General features: G+C 37.2%; 1 protein-coding gene across 4 annotated transcripts in view; it reads right to left on the reverse strand.

Annotated features, from left to right (window-relative positions):
* Nucleotides 1-22,692, reverse strand: part of LOC112678429 (cell surface glycoprotein CD200 receptor 1) — a 47,335-nt gene that overhangs the window by 16,801 nt on the left and 7,842 nt on the right. The window contains exons 2-8 of one of the 4 annotated variants that reach the window (XM_025477711.3): nucleotides 19,346-19,408; nucleotides 13,575-13,634; nucleotides 11,713-12,027; nucleotides 11,344-11,565; nucleotides 8,558-8,663; nucleotides 7,975-8,020; nucleotides 6,235-7,295 (exon numbers count right to left, since the gene is read on the reverse strand). In XM_025477711.3, coding sequence (XP_025333496.1) covers nucleotides 7,224-7,295; nucleotides 7,975-8,020; nucleotides 8,558-8,663; nucleotides 11,344-11,565; nucleotides 11,713-12,027; nucleotides 13,575-13,634; nucleotides 19,346-19,408 — 884 coding nt within the window. In that variant the 3' untranslated portion in view covers nucleotides 6,235-7,223. Of the gene's footprint in view, nucleotides 1-6,234; nucleotides 7,296-7,974; nucleotides 8,021-8,557; nucleotides 8,664-11,343; nucleotides 11,593-11,712; nucleotides 12,028-13,574; nucleotides 13,635-19,345; nucleotides 19,409-22,692 lie in introns of those variants that run through there. The other 3 variants (XM_025477702.3, XM_025477719.3, XM_049105141.1) reach the window with 3 other exon arrangements.

The raw sequence follows: 22,692 nt of genomic DNA on the forward strand, positions 1-22,692 counted from the left end.
CTCCAAAGACAAAAAATAAATCTTCAAAACACCCAAACATGGTCAGATTGGATTTTTTAAAAGCATATATTGCATATAAGAAACATACTTTAAATATAAAACCCGGGGATCCCTGGGTGGCTCAGTGGTTTGGCGCCTGCCTTTGGCCTAGGGTGCGATCCTGGAGTCCCACTTCGGGTTCCCGGCATGGAGCCTGCTTCTTCCTCCTCCTGTGTCTCTGCCTCTCTCTCTCTCTCTATGTCTATCATAAATAAATAAATAAATAAATAAATAACCAAATAGTTTAACAGGAACACAATGGGAAAAATACATGATATGAACACTAATTGAAAGAAATCTGGAGGGAGGTAAGTGGGGGGATAATGTAACTGAGTGACAGGCACTAAGGAGGGCACTTGATGGGATGAGCACTAGGTGTTATATTGTATGTTGACAAATTTAATTTAAATAAAATATGTTTAAAACAAAAAGAAATCTGGAAAGACTATATGAATATCAGACATGGTAAATTTTAGAGAAGAATTATTGTCAGAGATAAAGAACTTTATTTCATAATGATAAAGAAGTGAATTCATAAAGAATATATAACATTCCTAAAGGTTGTGCCCTTTATATAAGCTTCAAAATTTGTGAAGCAAAAACTGATAGAACTACAAGGAAAAAGGGACAAATTGACAATCATAATCAGAGATTTTACATAAAAGATCTGAACAACACTCTCAACCAACTCCACCTCGTTGATATTTATAGAATACTAAAGAACAACAGAATATTAATTTTCAAGTACACATGGAACATTTACCAACTTGGTCCTCCATCAGAGTCACATATCATGTGTCAATAAATTTAAAAGATCTCAACTCATACAAAATATGTTCTCTTACCACAAAGGAGTGAAATTAGAAATCAGAGGAGTGGAGGCAAGATGGTGGAGGAGTAGGGTCCTCAACTATTTTGGTCCCACCAACTTACCTAGATAACTTTCAAAACATTCTGAACACCTACGAATTCGACCTGAGATGTAAAGAGAGAACAGCTGGAATGCTACAGAGAGAAAAGTTTTCACTTCTAACAAGGTAGGAAGGCAAAAAAATAAATAAATAAATAAATAAATAAATCAAGTCGGGGAGAGGAACCTTGACAAGCCCCGGCGAAAGCCTCCAGGGCAGGAAAGCCCAGCCTTGGGCAAAGGGAAACTTTAAAAATCCACACCTGAGTTTTTCCTGATGGAAAAGTGCTTAGTAGGGAAATAGGGCAGAATCAGAGGAAGGGCAGTGAAACATCAAGATTCCTGGAATCACCATAAAAAGAGGGGCACCCAGGAGAAAGCTCACCGCAAGCCAGGGTCCAACCTCAGTAAAGGGGTGACGCGTGCAGCCCTCCGGGGCATTTGGGAGAAGCCAGCCAGTTCTGGGTCCAGCTCCAGAGTTCCCTTTACCCTAGAGCCCCACAATGGATGGATGCGGCTGTCATGTGTTCCCTTTGGAAAAGGAGAGCCCCGGGAGCGTGGGTCCAGTGGCACAGGCCCCTGGACCCAAGGGCACCAAAGAAGACAAAGCTGGGGATCCTCCATTCCCCCCTGGGAACAAGCAGAAGCAGGGAGGGCACAGGACAGTGAGGACTCTCCTACTGCTGGGCACCCCACAAACTCAACAGATCAGTGCACCCAAGCCTGTGCCCAGGAGCATCTAGGCCAGTGTAGACTGGCAGACTACAGTCAGTTATTCGCAGGGAGCTGACTCCAGAGCTAGAAATCTGGCCATGGGTATTTTTTTCTCTTCTTTTTACTTTGCACCTGGGAGAGGCAGGACCACTAGGGAACAAAACCTGGCAAGGGATGGGGCATCTCCACCCAAGCACAGACACCTGAGAATCAGGTGCAACAGACCCCTCCCCCACAACAATTGCCGGAAGAACAAGGGAAAAGCAAGTTTACTGAACAAGCAGCACTGGAAACCTCCAGGACTGAGGGAAAATAGTATATAGAACTAGAGGGTCTTTTTTTCTTTTTTCTTTTTATTTCATTATGACTTGTTTTTATATCAGGTTAAAATTTTCCAATATTTTTTTCTCTTTTCCCACCTTAACTACAATATTTTACCAAATCTTTATTTTTAAGCTTCTTCCTTTTTGACTTTCATATTTCTACAATTACATGTCTTGTATATATTTTTCACTTTTGGTTTCCCTTCAATGTATTCAATTTAATTTTGGTACATATACAAGATATGGGTTTTTGATTTTTCTTTTTTCTGTCTCGTTTTGTTTTACAATGGTGGAAGTTAGTACCTTCTAAAATACGACCAGCATACAACCAGAACCAAGTAGAACATTGTGTTGGTTCATTCTGTGAGACTATTCTCTCTTCCTTCCCATTATGCCCCCACTTTTATCACGTTTATGTTTTTTTGGTAAACATTGGGTCTTTATATAAGTTTTGCTGATTTATATAAATTTGGAATTGAGCATCTTCTAACATACAGAACAAAATACACTCAGAACTAAGAGGCTCGGGATCCCTGGGTGGCTCAGCAGTTTAGAAACTGCCTTCGGCTCAGGGCATGATCCTGGAATCCCAGGATTGAGTCCCACATCAGACTCCCTACATGGAGCCTGCTTCTCCCTATGCCTATGTCCCTTCCCCCCCCCCCGTGTGTGTGTGTGTGTGTGTGTGTGTCATCAATAAATAAATAAAATCTTAAAAAAAAAAAAAGAAGAGCTAAGAGACTCACCCTTTAGGTCCCCTCATGGAGATTATATTCTCTCTCCACCACTACTTCCTCACCACCACCATCCTTCCCCCCCCCCCTTTTTCTTTCTTTTTTCTTTTCCTTCTTCTTTGTTTTTGGTTTTTTATTTTTACTATTTTGTTTTAAAATTTGTTTTTCACTTTAATGGTCCTCTTGTTTTATTTTGTTCTGTTCTTTTTCTTTTATTTTCTGGTCTCTGACTTCTTTGGAATCATCTAGGGTGTATTTTACTTAGGTTGTGGTTGATATTTTTGACTCAGTCCACTCATACAGACACCTTGCACTGGACAAAATAACTAGAAGGAAGAACTCACCACAAAAGAAGGAACCAGAAGCAATACTCTTTGCCACAGAGTTACTAAATGTGGATTTAAATACAATATCAGAAATTCAATTCATAAGTACAATTATAAAGTTACTGGTGGCTCTGGACAAAAGGGATAAAGGACTCTAGAGACTCTTACTGCATAATTGATATCTAATCAGGCTGAAATTAAAAATACTTTAACTGAGATGCAATCCAAACTGGATGCTCTAACTGCTAGGGTTAATGAGGTCGAAGAAAGAGTAGAAGATATAGAAGACACGTTGATGGAAAGGAAGGAAGCTGAGGAAAAAAGAGAAAAACAAGAGCCCACAAGGAAAGGTTTAGGGAAATAAATGATAGCTTGAGAAGAAAGAATATATGTCTAATTGAGATTCCAGAAGAGGCTAAGAGAGAGAGAGGACCACAAAGTATATTTGAACAAATCACAGCTGAAAACTTCCCTAATCTGGGAAGGAAACAGGTATTCAGATCCAAGAGATAGAGAGGACCCCCTGAAAATCAATAAAAACCATTCAGCACCTCAACATTTAATAGTGAAACTTGCAAATTTCAAAGATAAAGAGAAATTTCTTTTTTTAAAGATTTTATCTATTTATTCATGAGAGAGAAAGAGAGGCTGAGACACAGGCAGAGGGAGAAGCAGGCTCCAAGCAGGGAGCCTGACATGGGACTTGATCCCGGGTCTCCAGGATCACACTCCCGGCTGAAGGCAGCGCTAAACCACTAAGCCACCTGGGCTGCCCAAAGAGAAAATTCTTAAAGCAGCTCGAGACAAGAGATTCTTAACTTATATGGGGAGAAATATCAGATTAACAGCAGACCTCTCTACAGAGACCTGGAAGGTCAGAAAGGGCTGGCAGGATATATTCAGGGTACTAAATGAGAAAAACACGCGGCCAGGAATACTTTATCCAGAAACGCTGTCATTCAGAATAGAAGGAGAGATAAAGAGCTTCCAGGATAGACAGAAACTGAAAGAATATGTGACCACAATACCAGCTCTGCAAGGTATTACAGGGACCCTGTAAAAGAAAGAGGAAGCCCAAAGAAATAATCCACAAAAACAGGACTGTATAGGTAATACGATGACACTAAATTCACATCTTTCAATAGTTACTCTGAATGTGAATGGGCTAAATGACCCCATCAAAGACCCAGGATATCAGACTGGATAAAAAAGCAAGACCCATCTATATGCTGTCTACAAGAGACTCATTTTAGACCTAAGGACACTTCTAGCCTGAAAATGAAGGGGTGGAGAACCATTTACCATTCAAATGATCCTCAAAAGAAAGCTGGGGTGGCAATCCTCAAATCAGATAAATTAGAGATTATACCAAAGACTGTAATAAGAGATGAAGAGGGACACTATATCATACTTAATGAATCTATCCAACAAGAAAACCTATTAATTATGAATAGTTATGCCCCTAATGTGGGAGCTGCCAAGTATTATCAATCAATTAATAACTAAAGTAAAGAGATACTTAGATAATAATACACTAATACTGGGAGACTTCAATGTGGCACTTTCTGCAAATGACAGATATTCTAAGCAGAACATCACCAAAGAAACAAGGGCCTTCAGTGATGCACTGGACCAAATAAATTTCTGGAATGTTACAGAACATTCCATCCAAATGCAACATACTTCTCCAGTGCACATGGAACTTTCTCCAGAATACACCGCATACTGAGTCACAAATCAGGTCCCAACTGATACCAAAAGATTGGGATTGTCCCCTGCATATTTTCAGACCACAATGCTTTGAAACTAGAACGCAATCACAAGAAGAAATTTGGAAGAAACTCAAACGCATGGAGGTTAAAGAGCATCCTACTAAAAGATGAATGGATCAACCAGGAAATTAGAGAAGAATTAAAAAGATTCATGGAAACTAATGAAAATGAAAATATAACTGTTCAAACTCTTTGGGATGCAGCAAGTGGTCCTATGAGGGAAATACATCGCAATACAAGCCTCCCTCAAAACATTGGAAAATATTCAAATATACAAGCTAACTTTGGACCTAAAGGAATTGGCCTCATTGTTATATGTCCTGAGGCTCTAATGCAGGAAGCCTTGTCTCTGAAGCTTATTAGCTATGTTATTAGCATAGCTTTCAAGACGACATGAGGGCAATCTATATAGTTTTTTATTTCCCCACATGATTCACCTGTTCAACCACATTTAGCACCCCTGTAGTGGAAGATTTTAGTATACTTGTTTCCTGTACATCATAATTTAGCATTTATAAACTATCTTGAAGTATTTAAAGTGTCATTTACCAGGTTATTTTGACATATATTATTAAGTTAAGATGTAAACACAATTTTGCTTTTTTTTGTCTTTCAGTAATATTTAGATTTTTTGAACCAAATTAACACACTCAGAGGTGGATGAAGAATTTAGAAAATGTCAAGGACAGTGTCTGATATCTATTATATGCACTGCTTAGTAACATTTATATGGGGAAACCGAATGGACTGTTTTGAGGGCATAGTCAACTGGTGTAAAAATGCTTTGGTCAAAATCACTTGCTAAATGTCATTCAATTAGTTTTACCCCCAAAAGAAACCAAAAATCTTTTTAACAATAAAGCCTAGTGTAGCCAAAACACCTGGAAGGAAGATGACAGTGATGTAAGAGCTGTCTTAAATGTTTCACATGGCATAGTTGAAAAATGAATGGATTTTGATTTAATTTCCACCATGATGAAAAATTTAATGTTTTTCCTGGATGGAGAAGCAGACTGATTTTTTTCACAAGTTTTCATAAATAAAATACATTTTTCATAATATTAAAAATAATTTGTATACACATTCTTAATAGTGTATTCCACAGAAAAAATTAAAGGAAAGGGTCATGTCATCCCTTGGGCATTCTCTTAGCACACAGATCATACTTTTTGGATACTGAAGTCCTTCATATTATATTCTTCATAGTATATAAGTTCTTATATAGTCAATGAACATATTTCTTAAATACCTCACAATAAAATGTACATCATAAAAATACACAATTTCAATTTATCAAATCTGAAAAAACTTTTAGGCGTTAGCTAATGATGAGTTCAGAAAGTAATCCCACACATGTGTTCCTTCTCTCTTATTCCTGCTCTTTCTCATAAACATGAAAGAAAAACATAAATCGAGTTTTGCCAAATAGTGTAATTTTTATTATAGCCTTAAACCATATTTGTTAACTTGTTGGTTAAAAACAAGAAGTGGGAATCTTGCAGATATTAAAATAATAGTATATGGAAAGGCACATTCAAACACAGTTGACAGAATGAAAATTGGTTCAATCTGACATATCCATCAATAAAAAAATGCACAAACCCTTTTGACCTGAAGTTCCACTCAGGGAAGTTATTCTATAAATATACTTAAACAAATACAAAGAGACATATCCACAAGTAACATTCTATATGGTATTGTTTATAATACCAAAACAAACAAACAAAAAAACTTAAAACAACCTAAATTTTTATCACTAGGGCTATGGTTAATTAAATTATGATATAGCCATATAATGGAATTTTACAACCATTAAAAAGAATGAGGTAGCTCTGCTTGTATTGATATAAAAGGTCTCCAAGACCTATTATATTATTAGCTTTCTATAACTACAGAGGAGCATCATGATATATTCCCATCTTTGTCTTAACAAGGAGATAGGTATGATATGTAAATAGACATAAATGTACACACATACCTTGGGTGTACAAATATATATGTACATAAAATTTTCTGGATGAATACATAAAAGATGTTGATTGTTCCTTCTGCAGATTTCCTTCTTGAGGAAACTCAATTTTCATTATCTACCATACTGAACAATTTGAGCTTTATCATGAGCATTTACTTTCTTTGTATCAATATCAGTTCTTCAGAGAAACAGCTAATATCAGCTAACATTCCAAAAATTTCAATTGTATAAGGATATGAATTCAAACCTTTAAATGTCTTCTCAGAATCTTTGAAAAGCTAATCTCAAAATAGGTTTTCCTTGCCAGAACTCTAAGAAAAGCATAATAGTAGCTGTGCTATATCTTAATTCATTTGTCCTGCTGCTAGATTCCAGTAACTTATGAAGTATGGAGACACACAGCCCTCAACTTCACTTCGTAACACCTGAGACCTCATCCCTTGCTCACAGTATCGTAGAGTGGATTGTTCTTTTCTGTGTAGCTGGCATAGGGCTGCATTTCATCCTAAGAAAGAATTCAAAGTCAAAATCAATTTTAAAAAGCCATGAATCATCAACTACCTATGTTGATCTAACAGATGCCCACAGATTTAGTATCTACCAAGAGTGCTTTTATTTGTGTCTCTGTGCTTACATGGATATAATAGAAAAAAGAAAGACTTTTTTCTATTATTTTGTCAAAAAATGTATTGCTTATCTAAGTCTCAGTGTGAGATTACAAAGTTTGCTTGATAGTAGGAATGGAGAAGAATAAAGTAACAGAAGAGGTATTTCAAAGGAGAGGATCAAAGACTTCATAAGCTACTGGTTATGAGATTATCGAGCAGGAGAAGATTTAGCTCAGGTAGAAGGGAAATGATGGTATGGAGAAACGGAAAGGAAAGAATTGGAGATGGTTTCATGGGGGAGTAAAGATCAATTCAGTTTCTCTAAACATTACATTCCAAATTTGGCAAACATTATGTGTTTTTTAGGAAACAATTCTTGAAATGAAAATATTGTTCAGAATGTGTATAAATAGTACATGGTAGGTAATTAACAAACTAAGTACACTTGACTGTTAGCATATTGAAATTCGATTTTTTGCTTTTAACTAAAATACTAATATTGATGCAATGTATGATTATACGGCTATATTCGATTTTGTGGCTTAAAAGATTGCAAACTTTTTAATGTTATCTTACCTCCTCAACAACTGTAGTGGTTTCTGTTCTTCCTAATTTGCATTTTCTGCAAAAATAAAAATAAGCTGAAGTGAATGCAGAAAATATCATTATTTAATTAAAAATGGGAAAACAAAACAGTATACTACTGACAAGTGTGGTTTATTTTTGATAGAAGCCATTAATAAAATAGAATGGAATTATCAGAAATAAGAATGCTGCCTGCAGTTAATACACCTAAATGAGATAATTCTTTATTTGGTAAAAGGAGTGGAATTATGCAACAGAAGCCTGATTTTGGAATATATGTGACACATCTTTTTGGTACAAAATGAATTATTGTAATTCTTTTCTCTAATACAGAAAAATATACACTGTCTCTCCCAAGATCTTGTCCTAAATGGCCTATATCCCTATGCTCGCACGCCCAAGTAACCAAGTAAATGTCTCTTGTCATTTAGAGTATTTCAAAGCTAACACCTTTAGGACACACTTCTTGATTACGGGAGAGTTGGTGTTAACATATTAATTTTACCCCATCATTCCATATATCTGACCCCTTCTAGCCCAATAAAACCGAAGAAGAAAAAGCATCAGTTAATACCTGCAGCCACAGATTTTGAACAGCAAAATGGAACCTATGATGATGAATAAAATCAAAGTAGAGAGGATGATATATACAATATTCCAATTTAGTGGTGATTTGTGACCTGTAAATATAGACACAAAAATATATGCTGTAATTGTGGCACATCCAGACGATGGAACATTATTTAGCACTAAAAAGAAATGAGCTATCAAGCCATAAAAAGACATGGAGGAAATTTAAATGCATATTACTCAGTGAAAGAAACCAATTTAACAATGCTACATCCTGTATGATTCCAAGTATATGACATTCTGGAAAAGGCAAAACTATGGAGACAATGAAAAGATCAGGGGTTGGTTACTGGAGGCTAAGGTGGAGGGAGGGAGGAGTAGCTGGAGCAGAGAGGACCTTTAGGACAGTGAAACTACTCTCTATGAAACTACCATGGTGGATATGTGCCACTTCTACACTTGCTAAAACGCATAGGCTAAACACCTAGAGTGGACCCTAATTAAGCTATGTTTTATGAGTGATAATGTTGTGTTAATGTAGGCTCACCAGTTCTCATAAATGTATCAGGGTGTTGGAGATGGACAGAGAGGGGAGACTGTGCATGTGTTGGGGCAGGGGTTATATGAAAACTCTGTAATTTCTACTCAATTTTGCTGAGAACCTAAAACTGCTCTAAAAACTACAGTCTATTTAAAATATGTAATATAACTAAAAAGTAAAATATTGGAGATATCTATCTATCTAAAACAGTTTGTTTTTAAACATTGCATTTCTCTTTTATTTGAAAAAGAAAAAAAAATTTACAGCCAAAAGCAATAGCATTGTTTCGAACCCCTCTCCTTAAAAGAATACATACTCTTTCATTGGAAGTATAGCTACAGAAGCTGAGGATCCCTCCTGCAAGGTGACAGGGAGGAGATCTAATGACTAACTGGCAGTGGATGAGACAGTCCTTTCGATTCTGAGAGTTCATAAACGTAACATCACATCACAATAGCAGGGGTAAGATTGCACGCATACACAGGGCACAATTATTCTCCTCAGTAAATACTGCTAAAATGTTTTTAAAAATCAATTTAACAATGGATATTGGAAAATGTTTCAAGACGTGGGTTTTCTCTCCTTTCTTCTTAAACCTTAATTATCTGTAGGAAAATTTTTTAAGTAGAACTTTTAAATATAGAAAATGAACATGGATGAAGATGAGGAGATGAATAATTTCGACTTTTTTTTTTAGGTGAAAAATGTACAGAAGACAAATAATTTAGGGTGGAATAAGTAAGAATCTTAATATCCATAGAACACCAAGAAGACACTGGAATAGGAAGGGCTAAGTCTAATAAAAAGGGGCAAGTGTGTGGAGGGTGAGGTGTGAGCTAAAAGTTGAAAGCTTCTTTGAAGGTCTGTACTGAGAAGAGACAGGCTGCCAAGTCCACTCCCACCCTGTGCAGCCAGGCCACCATACCTCCCTCAAACAGCAGAAATAAGAAGTTTGGCCCCAGAAAAGATGACCTGAAGAGATTCAGAGTCAAGGATCCAGACATAGTGGAAGGTGGAGACGGAGTACCAGGCTGAAGAGAGGAGATATCAAAGAAAAATCTGAGTTCTACAGTCTCTCTCTCTCTCTCTCTCTCTCTCTCACACACACACACACACACACACACACACACACACACACGTTCCACTCTTATTCCCTGTTCCCATCACACCAATAGTCAGGGTTATCCCTCTAAGACAATAGACTGGAGAATAATCTTCTGCAGAACCTAAACAGTCCAGAGAAAAGAACTTCAGATAACCAAAGAATCCATATTTAAATTTTTTTTTCATTTACCTCCTTTTGGCCTATTGAAGCTAACTAGTTGATAGCATCACCCACAGATAACATAGCTCCAGATCAGGTAATTTTTGAAATCTCACTTTGAAATGAATGGATAGCCAAGGATTACCAGAGAGTAAAGGAAAGCCTCATACATAAAACACAGAGATTAAAACTAGCAAAAGTCTGGAATACAGAAGGAACTCAGATTAAACAGACATGGAATCAAGCAGAGCACTGTGGAAAGAGAGTGTCCAGGACACTCTGGTTGTGCCGATTATGCTGGTTGTGCCACAGGTTAGTGACTAGCTAGGCCAGGTTAGAACAAGAGTATGTAAAACTTCATACAGGATATCTTTAAGAAAAAAAAAATAGAACTGATGGATTACCCAAAAAATTTGATCATGTGGACAGTAGTATTAAGATGGGTTTTCTAATCTTCTCAGTGAGCTTAGTGATAATTAACATTAAGTACATATATATTTAGGAAAATAAAAAGTAAAGGTTAAATCAATGATTGAGATTATTATAGTATACCTAAGAAATTCTAGGCAGAACCTGGGGAAGAAAATCCCACCAAACTAAAAAATTGTGAAGAAACTTAATGAGTGACACGATCCTTCTTATAAACAAACATTTATTTAAAAATACAATTTATCCTTCTCCTAAAACCATAAGCATTAACTAAAAAGTAAACTACTCAAGCCAACTGACTACTTGTATACAGTGGACATTAATATTAAATTATTTTTATTTTAATTAATTAAATAAACTTCATTCTAAAATATGGCTTCTTAAAAACAATTTTCTGTGTTCTTCTTCTGGACATAACTCTTAATGATGGAGGAGAAGGACATAAAAAAGAGGATGGGGACATCATCCTTGAGTGAAACGCTCCACATCCTCCATTTTCGTTCTATAACTTCTCTGAAAAAAATGAAGATATCACGCAAAACCTCGAATCACTAACCTGGATTCATCTCAATGGACAGACTCTTGTTGCCAGTCACATGGGAGACAAAGCAGGACACCTCAGACACCTGGTGGTCCTCCCAGTGGCATGTACTCTGCACGGTCACTGTGTCATTGCCCAGTTGTTCTTCCACAGTGTGACAATCTCCCATTGGGGTCCAGGAGATCTGTGCAGCTGGCTTCCCTGCAACTGCCCAGCACACGGTAGTTCCATTCTCGCCTAGAGACAGGGTCACCTTAGGGGGCACTGCAGAGATGCAGGGGGAAATGTTTCAGGCTCAACACATGCGATATGGACTAGAGAGAGACCTTTGGTTCAGTCTCAGATCTGGTTCTCTGGCATACCACAGTACGCGAGGCTCCTTACCTAACACTTGGAGGTGATGCCCATGACAGAAATTCCCATCAGGTGTGACCACTTCACACTTGTAATATCCTTCATGAGTGATGGCCACGGGATTAATCCGAAGGGCAAAGTTCTGATCAGGTCTGGAGTCCCAGGATATTCTCTCGTCTGTACAAGTTTTTTCCCTGGTCTTGTTGCTATCTGTCCTATAGGCTCTGATGCAGGAAGTGTTGTCTCTGAAGATTACTGACCATGTTACTACCAGAACATTCGAGGTGGCATTAGGGCAATGGAGCACAGCCCTTGTATCCACAAATACAGACAGAGAAGTGTTGGCTGGACACACACACAAAGAGAAGGAGAAAACAGAAGCGTGGTGAACAGCTTCATGTGCACATTTTCCACAACATATTACACATGACTTTCCTGGTGATCTTATTCCAAAAATGTTAGACTTAGGTAAAAAATAAAAATGCACATAATGTATAGAATACATTATGCTAATCCGGAGATGAACCCATTTCTCTCCTACATTTGTGTTATTAGATAAAGTATATTTACTATATGTGCAAGAAATATTTAAAGGGCTTAATATTAATTCAGAAGTTTGGTATAAAACAAAAAGGAAACAATATAAATTAAAGGACAAAGTCATCCAAATCTAATCTTTTGGTCTTCTCGAAATAGAAAGTGGAAAATTGCTGATGTGGTTTTCTCCTCCTACGTTTTGATTTGAAAGAATAGATCAGTAATATCAGAACAAAATGCCTATCCCTAACGTTGCCATTTCAGATAAACATAAATAAAAAAGGGTGAGATGGCATTCAGGTTGAGCAAGCTGAACTTTCTTAAGTTATTGTTTATTTGGAGAATCCCAAAGACAAAATCAGCAGATCATCCTTCCTTCCTTCCAACTGAGTCACACGCACACTGCCAAACAGTCCCACTGGGAACTCTGCTCACAGATTTCATTCCTGTATGTTCTACCAAATTATGAGAATTAAATGAAGAAGTTCACTGCTTTTGTCTATCTTTAAAGTAAAACTTCAGCCCTGCAGCCTACAAGTATTCTCCAGTATAGAAACTCCAGCTCTCCCATAAACACACATAATGCATCCATGACTGGGGGGGGGGGGGTGGGGGCTTGGGGATACATTAGGAGCATCAGATATCACATACCTGCTGTACCCAGGTGAGTGGCAGGAAGCTCATCATTTTAACGTGAGTGGAACCTGCTGTGGCGGGGCAAAGTTCTTATGTGGATGAAGTGTTTGTGCTAAACTCTGCATTTGAGATCTCTCCTCTCCTCTTTTGGTATCTTGTGTTTGCCTCTTGTGTTACGGACTCAAGCCCTTGCATTTCAAAGCCAAATCAAGATCCCATAACTACAGGAAGCAGGGGGGGTTTGTTTAGAGTACATCTGAGGGGCAGTTAAATTCATGCTCCTTCCACCATGCACAGGGCTCCACACCCCATGCTCAGGGAACCTGCAACTTGGCCAAGGCTTAGAAGTGAGCAGCAACACCATGGCTTGGAGAGGAGCTAGAGGTGGGTGTGGGCGAGCATACATGTGCCCAGGGGCAGGATGCTGAAGATGAAACCAGAAAGAGAGAGGGTGGTGAGCAGCATGTTTATGACTTCCCCCATGAAGTTTAGCACAGTGCCTGATAGAGCTCCATAATCTTCATAGGGAATTGAACTGCTTTAGGAGAGGAGGGTCAGGGTCATGCATGGTCCCTCACCCCGTTGCATTCAGATCACCATGCTCTTCAACTGGCTCAAAATTGTCCCCCTGACCAGACTGTCAACTATGTTTCTAAGGATGTTGAACACTTCCTCCCTTTAGTACTGGCCTCTAGAAAAAAAATTAAAAAGCATATTACCTTCCACAGGAGGTGTGATGCTTTTCTGCTTTCTTTCCACAGGTGACGTATTTGTTGAAGCTAGAAAATATTCAGAAGAAAGTAAAAGAAATCAATTTTTGGTGCCTAAATGGAGTGCAAGGTACTATGTATCCACAAAACTTATAGACACCATGATAGAAAATGAGTTAAATATAAATAAATTTAACAAAAAGTTTTGCAAGGCAGAAATTAGAAGTTTTTCCATCAGTAAGTGGAAATACATGTTAACACTTGAAAATTACATAGAAACTCTTAGCGATGCCATTTATGGGACACCATGTTTTTTACTTGACAGCAATTTCCTACAAGGTAACCTGACTCCGCCACTTCCCTAGTCACAGTGGATTGGTCCATCATTGGTGGCTCACTTGAGCTGAGCTGAGTATAGTACTTTTCCAGTATAGTACTTTCTGCATTACTCCAGAAGGCTCCTAACATCTTCTCTGTCTCAAACCTCTCTTCTTCTCAGTTCATACCTTACCTTGCAGCTGTGTACATGATTCTGTAACACAGGGGTGATCCCCTCCACTCGGACACCCTTCAGAAATCTCTCACCACCTGAAGACAAACTTACATGTCTTTGTATTGGCTTTTCAAATTGACCCCAAGATTAAAGTTGCTTGAGTCAGTGGTGGGTACCTCACCCAGCTGCCAAATCAGAGTACTTTCTCAAGTATTTTGGAACCATATTGAGAAGATTAGCCCCCCCAACAACCCCCTCTCATTTTTCCTACTGTGATGGCTAATTCTGTGTGTCAACTTAAAGTTGGCTAGGCCATGGCACCTGAGTATTTAGTTAAACATTATTCTAGATGCATCTGTGAAAGTATTTTTTAGATGAGATTTACATTTAAATCAGTAGACTTTGAGTAAAACAAATTACCCTCTAGAATGTGGGTGGGCCTTATCCAATCACTTGAAGACCTCAATAGAAAAAGATTGACCTTCTCGAAAAGGGAATTCTCCCAAAATACTGCCTTCAGATTCAGACTGCAACTCTTCCTGGGTCTCCGAGCTACTGGCACACTGTGCATATTTTCGATTCACCAAGCCTCCACCATCATGTGAGCCAATTCTTTAAAATAAATATTTCTCTAGTTACACAGAAAGTAGATAGGTAGGTAGGTAGGTAGGTAGGTAGGTAGGTAGATAGACCGATAGATCTCTTGTTGTTCTGTTTCTTTTAGGAAGCCTAACTAATCTATCTTCTGAAGAATGTCACAGAAACAAAGAAGAAAAAGGACATTATTCACCTAGTTCAAGTTTCTAAATCTGTATAGCACCTGAGATCCACATGTATTCCTTCCCTTGCATTCTGTAGAGTTACTGACAATCAAAATAGTTCTAATCTACTTCAAACTTGATTTCTGAGAAATTCCCATTTAAGTACTGTTTTTTAAAAACAACAATGAAAAACTAATGCTTCTCTGATTTAAGAACCTAACAAAGTTCTTCCTCTGGGTTTATAAGATCACTATTTAATAAGCATTTTATGAGCCTTCTTCTTATAAAAATATACCTCTTGCTCTCATTCTAATTATGTACCCAATTCTACCACATTAAAAAATAAAGAAATTCACTAAAGGTCTTAGAAATAAGCGGTGTTCAGGCCTCTAAAATAATTAGGCTTTTTTAGGCAACTAAGTTTTACTGACGTGGTCTGGAAGGAAGGCAAAGAATGATGTGATAACGATTAAATTTAGCTTCTATTGGACTCAAGAATCTACTCCAGAAACATAAGAAGTCAGAATTGACCTCAGAGGGCTTACTGAAATCAAGCTATAACTTAGATATTCTAGAATTTAAACCTCCATTATAAGCAATATAACAGCCTTTCTAGACCTCTCCCAGCTTCTCAGAAGTCTAAGGTCTGACAGTTTCTTCCTTTGTTCACCAGCAAACAAGACTGAGGGTTTATAATGAGAGAAAATTTAGGATGTGGGTAGTTTTGATGATGGTATTGTAGTTTCCATTTGGAGGGTCAAAAGGAAGTTTCTAAGTTGTATTAGGAATAAGGGGTATGACTGTGGAAGGAGCCTTGGTGTCCATCGAAAGATGAATGGATAAAGAAGATATGGTTTATGTATACAATGGAATATTCCTCAGCCATTAGAAATGACAAATACCCACCATTTGCTTCAACATGGATGGAACTGGAGGGTATTATGCTGAGTGAAATAAGTCAATCGGCGAAGGACAAACATTATATGTTCTCATTCATTTGGGGAATATAAATAATAGTGAAAGGGAATATAAGGGAAGGGAGAAGAAATGTGTGGGAAATATCAGAAAGGGAGACAGAACATAAAGACTCCTAACTCTGGGAAACGAACTAGGGGTGGTGGAAGGGGAGGAGTGTGGGGGGTGGGGATGAATGGGTGACGGGCACTGAGGGGGGCACTTGATGGGATGAGCACTGGGTGTTATTCTGTGTGTTGGCAAATTGAACACCAATAAAAAATAAATTTATTATAAAAAAACTAAAAAAAAAAGGAATAAGGGGTATAAGTAAGGTGGGCTGGGGATTACTGGAAAAGAACAATCAAAATCTGCAAACTTTTTCCATAAACGACCAAAGAATAAACATTTAAGGTTTGCAGTCCATATGGTTTCCACTGAAAGTATTCAATCCTGCCATTGTAGCAAGATGGCAGCCATATATAATACAAAAATAAATGGGCATAGCTTTTTTCCAATAAAACTTTAATTATAAAAATGAGCTGGCTGGATTTTGCCCATGGGCCATAGTTTACTGACTCTTAATTTGAAGGTATAGTACTGTTTGTTCAAATTTCTTGCATTTACCACAATGAGAAATAAAAATAATAAACATCTATTCAGAATTTTACTTGGTACCTGCTTAGTTTGCCTTTTAAAAATAAACTAAATCTCCACTGACCACTCCAAGTTCTCCCTCAAGTGAAATAAATGTCCTATTCTATTTTTACCATAAATAGTAATTCTTTCCTTCCTTTCTGTCCCTCCTTCTTTCCTTTCTTCCCTCATTCTTTCCTTCTTTTCCTTACTTTACATGAAGTGTGGCAAGTATTAAGGGCACCTAAAAGGACTGGCTAAGAATAAGAAGTAAGAAATAGGAATAAGAAAACTGCAATAAGTCCTGCCCCCTTCCTAGCTAAGAGAGATGTCTGGGACCAAGAGAGGGCCACCGTGATAGACAAAGGTTAGTCTAGTACATGATGGTTTTCTATTGTGGTCATTTTGGCCTCTGCAGCCCTAAAAACTGCTTCTATTTTAAAGATACAGACTGTTGTCAATGGAAAGTTCAAGAAACTCAGTCTTGACCAATAGCTCTAAAGAGTTTCTTCTAGCCTTTGGATTTTACTCAATATGCCCTGTAGATATTGTTACTTTTAGTGACAAAGCAAATGAACTTTGCTCTGAACTTCTAAGCTGTTACCATCTCAGTGGATTCTTTTTTAACCATCTTGTCTGGGAATATTGGCAATTTAATTCTTATCACATATAACTAATTCCATATCTGGATAGTACAGGATTCTGTTAGAAGAACCTGGTCTGGCATTAACTGATGTCTTCACAACTGATTTGAATGAAGTTTTCAAGCATCTTTCTCAATGATCTCCCAGAAGGCTGGAGTGTGGAAGAGACTTCTGCCTATTAAAGGTATTTCAGTGAGTAGAGATGCATAGAAAAATCTGCCTCTAGAACCAGATATCAAATTTTCCTATAATCGAGCAAAAGAGGCCTCCTTCCAAAGAATGCCCTGAGAGGGAATATCAGTAAATTATCCCTGAGACTTCTCATGCTGGAGATAAAACCACAAGTCGGAATGTACTCTTAAGTGTACAAAATGATTGTTTTCAGAAGAGAAAAAAAAAAAAACGCTTTATTTTCACAAATATTCCTGTAATTATTTTTATGATATTGGAAATGCTTCTTAATGCTTCTAGTTACCATAGAATGCCAATTTCATATCAAGTGTCTTCATTGAAAATAGAAAGTGTTCTTATTCAATCTTGCTTGAAGCTTCATGTACATCAAAGTAGTAAAACAAAGGCATCAACTTTGATCAACGGTCCTGTGATTTCTTTCTTTAATTTCTTTAAATGAAAGATTTAGGGACACCTGGGTGGCTCAGAGGTTGAGCGTCTGCCTTCTGTCCTGCGATCAAGTCCCACTTCAGGCTCCCTTCACGGAGCCTGCTTCTCTCTCTGCCTGTGTTTCTGTCTCTGTCTCTGTCTCTCATGAATAAATAAATAAAATCTTTAAAAAAAAATAAATGAAAGCTTTAAATTTTCTTTAAAGTTCAGAAAGTTTTACATTGTTAACATCAGAAGTCGAATTTAACACTTTCACAATGTATGTGTATATATATATATAGAGAGAGAGAGAGAGAGAGACAGACAGACAGAGACAAATGTGAATTGTTTTTTAAAATATATTTGTAGGGGTGCCTGGGTGGCTCAGCGTTAAGCATCTGCCTTCTGCTCAGGGCGTGATCCTGCAGTGCCCAGATCAAGTCCCATGTGGGGCTCCCTGCATAGAGCCTGCTTCTCCCTCTGCCTGTGTCTCTGCCCCTCTGTGTGTGTGTGTGTATCTCATGAATAAATAAATAAAATCTTTAAAATAAAATACATTTATAGTATAAAAGTAGCTTAATTTCTCTTTGTATTAGTCACCTGGGGCTGCCTTAACATGTAATGACCTACGTGGTCACATGAAACAACAGAAATTTATTCCCTTATATTTCTGGAAGCCAGGAGTCTGAAAGCAAGGTGTTATCAGGGCTTGTTCCTACCAACAGCTCTAGGGAAGAATCCTTCCTTGATCCTTCCACCTTTTAGTGGCAGCCAGCAATCCTTGGTGTTCCTTGGCTTGTAGATGTATCATTTCAATCTCTACCTCCATCTTCGTATTGCCTCTCCCTGTGTCCTCTCCTTTTCTCTTCCCTTCTCAGGACTCTTGTCATTGGATTTAGGACCCACTCCATCAAGGATGATCTCATCTCAAGGGCTTTAAGTTAATTACATCTTCAAAGACCCTTTTTTATAAATGCAGCCACATTCACAAGCTTCAGTTGAACATTTCTTTAGGGAGAGGACACCATTCAACCCACCATTCTGGGGGGAGCACCAATGATGCATTGTTTCCAACCTTTTTATTTATAGTTTATACAGCTACTTTATTTATTTTATCCAGTAGTTGACCTGGAATCTAATTTTTCTATATAGTGAATAGTTGAGTGCAGTTAGAAAGTATACTTATAAGTCCAGAAATGCATTTTAGAATCACTGGAATTATTTTTCAATGAAGTGAGGTATATAATAAAAATAAAAACTTAAAATATAAAGAAAAATCTAACTACAATGGCAACTTTGGTAGACAGTAGGGCTGGGTGGGGAACAGAGTCAATAAATTACAAATATCTGCTAAGACCTATTTTTTTAAACCTATGTTCCAAAAATTGAATGAAAAATTTAACTTATGTTTCAAAAATTGAATGAGAAAAATTTTGACACACCATTGGTTTGCTTAGTGATCACATTCTTCAAAAAGGCACTAAATAAGCACAGAGTAATTTTAGAATGAAAAATTTATGAACACTTTTAATAAAATAAATAATATTTTATTTAGACTACTTCAGACAATATAGTCTATAAATACATGTAAGACTATTCAAGATCTTAAACATAAAAAGTATACCATCATCAAGCATGCTTCTAGTCGAATCAATACGTGATGACCATTACCCAAGCTGTAGTTGTCCTTACCCGTTTGGTACTGTGTTAAGTTGTTTGGTGTACCAGGACTTTCTCCTCCTGTACCTATGCACTCTGAAAAGACATATGAGATGATCAAAAGAATACACAGTAGTATTTCTGACTCCTAGTTAAACCAGACTTTTTTCACATTCTTCAGGCCATTTTTGGATTGCGGTTGACAATAAAAACATAAATTATGACAGACAAGAATTCTCAGGCCAATTTTCCCAGTATGAACTTTTGACTTGAACACCCTATCTGTTTGGCATACCTCTACTTTAGATCCAAAGTGTCTATCACCACCCTCCTGTTTTTACATTCAAGTCATTTCTTTTTTTAAAATATTTTATTTATTTATTCATGAGAGACACAGAGAGAGGAAGAGACATAGGGAGAGGGAGAGGTGGGCCCCTTGCCCGGAGCCCAATATGGAACTCCATCCCAGGACCCAGGGATCATGCCCTGAGCTGAAGTCAGACGCTCAACCACTGAGCCACCCAGGCATCCCCATTCAAGTTATTTCTTATGTGCATTTAATCTACCTCCAACTGTGAAAGAAAGCATTTTTCTATTCATTACAGGCTTTTCAGGACCATTCAGTAGATAAAGTTTAGTAGTGATGTGTTCATTGGGTGCTGGTTTGAAGCAAAAAAGGATTTTCCTAAGCTGTGTTGAAATCATACCATATAAATAACTGTCTATTACATTCAAATTTTGTAAGGCAAGCTCTAAGTGGGAATTGCTAATAAACATTTTTTTTTGAGCAATACACCTGGCAAAGTATTCACTGAGCATAGAGACATCATAATAAACAATGCCCTCTTCTCTCCAAGAATTTAAGGTCTAGGCAAAGAAGGTCTATGTATACAATTACAAGGTAAAGTTTTCAGAGTGATGATAGAAGCAAACACAACGCCCAGAAGTTAAAAAGCAGAAGTGTTTAATTATAAAAGAGCAAGTGTAAAAGATTAGGGAGAATTCTCTACAACAGATGATACTTGACCTGGATCTCAGTAGATGAGTTTTTTCAGGGAGACAGAAGGAAATCTTTATGCACACAGAAAGAAAGTCATTTAGAAGAAGATAGAAAAGCTACATGGGATTTTCAAAGAATTACAAATAGTTTACTGTTGCTATTAAGTGAGAAAAACTGGATGTATGATTAGAGTTGAATCTGGATATTGGCAGGTTCACCGTAGAAGGCACAAACTCCTAGAAAGTGTTCACAAGGAGATGATACACTTCTAGTGCATCTAGAGTGGTTGTACCTGACTGGCAAAGAGAAACATTTTAGGATAAGATTTCATGCACAGTGTTTTTCTGGAGAAATTTTGAATCTGTTCCTCTTCTTAACTTCCATTTTCTTTAATAAAACATTATTTTTTAAATAATAATTTTTAAAAGATTTTTTTTATATATATTTGAGAGAGAGAGAACACAAACAGAAGAAAAAGGCAGGGAGTCCCATACAGGGCTGGATCCAAGGAGCCCAGGATCATGAGCTGAAGGTAGACACTTAACCAACGGAGCCATCCAGGCACCCCTTAAAATAATTTTTGAGCACTTTCACTAGGAGCAAATTTTGGGTAACTAGCATATGTTATTTATTTCAGTCTCCCCATCCTGACAGGTAAATTTTTATCCTCTTTTTACAGATTAAGAAATGTAGACTCATAGTAATGAAGCAATTTGGCCAAAACCACCCAGCTTGTAAGCTGCTCTAATTCCCCAACTATTCTTGTGCAAGTAGGTCTTACTACAGTGAAAAGAAACCAAGATTTGGATCCTAAGAAATGCAGTACAATAGTTACACTACCCAAATTAATCTAAATTAAGAGAGTTGAAGAAGCAAGTCCAAGCCACATTTTTTGAGGAAACAGAAACAAAGGTCTGAAAAAGTATATCAAATGGCAAGTCATTAGAATTGGATTATAATGGCATATGGACACAAGCATTATGAATTCTGAATCTGAATGGGAACAGTTAAGCTAAGGAGAAGGATTGTAGACGATTGCCAAAATTTGTGGGCCAAACTTATCACTAGATTGTAAGCTCTATGAAATCAGGGATTTTCATATGTTTTTCCTCCCACAGCCCCAATGCTTAGAAGAGTGGTTTGCCCAGCTCCCTGGCATGTAGCTGACTCAAACTAGGTTAAAAACACAATCTTACAGCAAACTGTTCTAAAGACATGGACAGTTAGTTTACATAGGAAGCACAAAAGTCTCTTAGTCATATAGGAAGATGTTCATACATCATTCATGGTCAAAGAAATGCAAATTAAACTATGCAGAAATACCGTTTCTCACCCATTAGACAGCCAATGGCCAAATATGTGACAATGTACTTTGGAGCTGTGGACAGATAGGCATGGTGATATAATGCTGGTGGGAATGTAGAATGTTACAACTTCAACAGAGGGAAATTTGGCAATATATAGCAAAATTACATATGCATTTCTTTTTTCACCCAGCAATACCAATTCTCATAATCTATCCTAAAGATACACAAGCAACAGTATGAAAAGAATATATGCACAGGCTTTTCATTACATTGTGATAACAAGACTTTTAGAAATAACCCAAAGGCCGCTCGTAGGGGATTAGTTTTCTAAACTATTGTACATCCACAAAATAAAAGATTTTATTTATATATTTGAGATATATTATATATATATAATGAAACTCTTAAAAAGAATAAGGGATAGCTCTATAAACTGTTATGGAGTAATCTCCATGGTATATTGTTAAGTGGAAAAAGCAGGATACATAAAATTGTATATAGTACACTACTGTTCATCTAAGCTACTATGGGAGGGATACGTATGGGTGTGTGTGTGTGTGTGTGTGTGTGTGTGTTCTTTCTTTCCTTACTTATAATTTCAAAACTAAATGGACAAAATAAGAACAAAAATAGAAACGGTCTCTGATTTTATAGATTTGACTTTGGAACCATGTAATCATTTTACACAATTATAAAGCATAATCAAATTACTTGTAAAAACTAAAATTATTAAGCAAAGTGAAACAAATGAACCTAACTAACTGCATGTAGAATTGGTTACATAACCACATATAGAGCAGCTATTCCAACTGACTTTCAAAGCACAGCAATTTGACTATATGCTGCTAGTGTAATATACTTAATGGCATAAATAATTGCAAAAAAAATCTTTATTTTCAATAATCAAATTGCTAATGGTAGTGGAAACTACACTGGAAAACTTCTGGCAATTCTTTTAAAAGTCAAACATGTGCCCACCATTACCTGACCATTCCAACCCTAGGTATTTACTTAAGAGAAATGAAAACATATGTCCACACAAACACTTGTGCATAAATGTTCATAGCAGCTTC

This window comes from Canis lupus, chromosome 33 (genome assembly GCF_003254725.2).
Source record: "Canis lupus dingo isolate Sandy chromosome 33, ASM325472v2, whole genome shotgun sequence".
In the NCBI taxonomy this organism is placed as follows: Eukaryota; Metazoa; Chordata; class Mammalia; order Carnivora; family Canidae; genus Canis; species Canis lupus.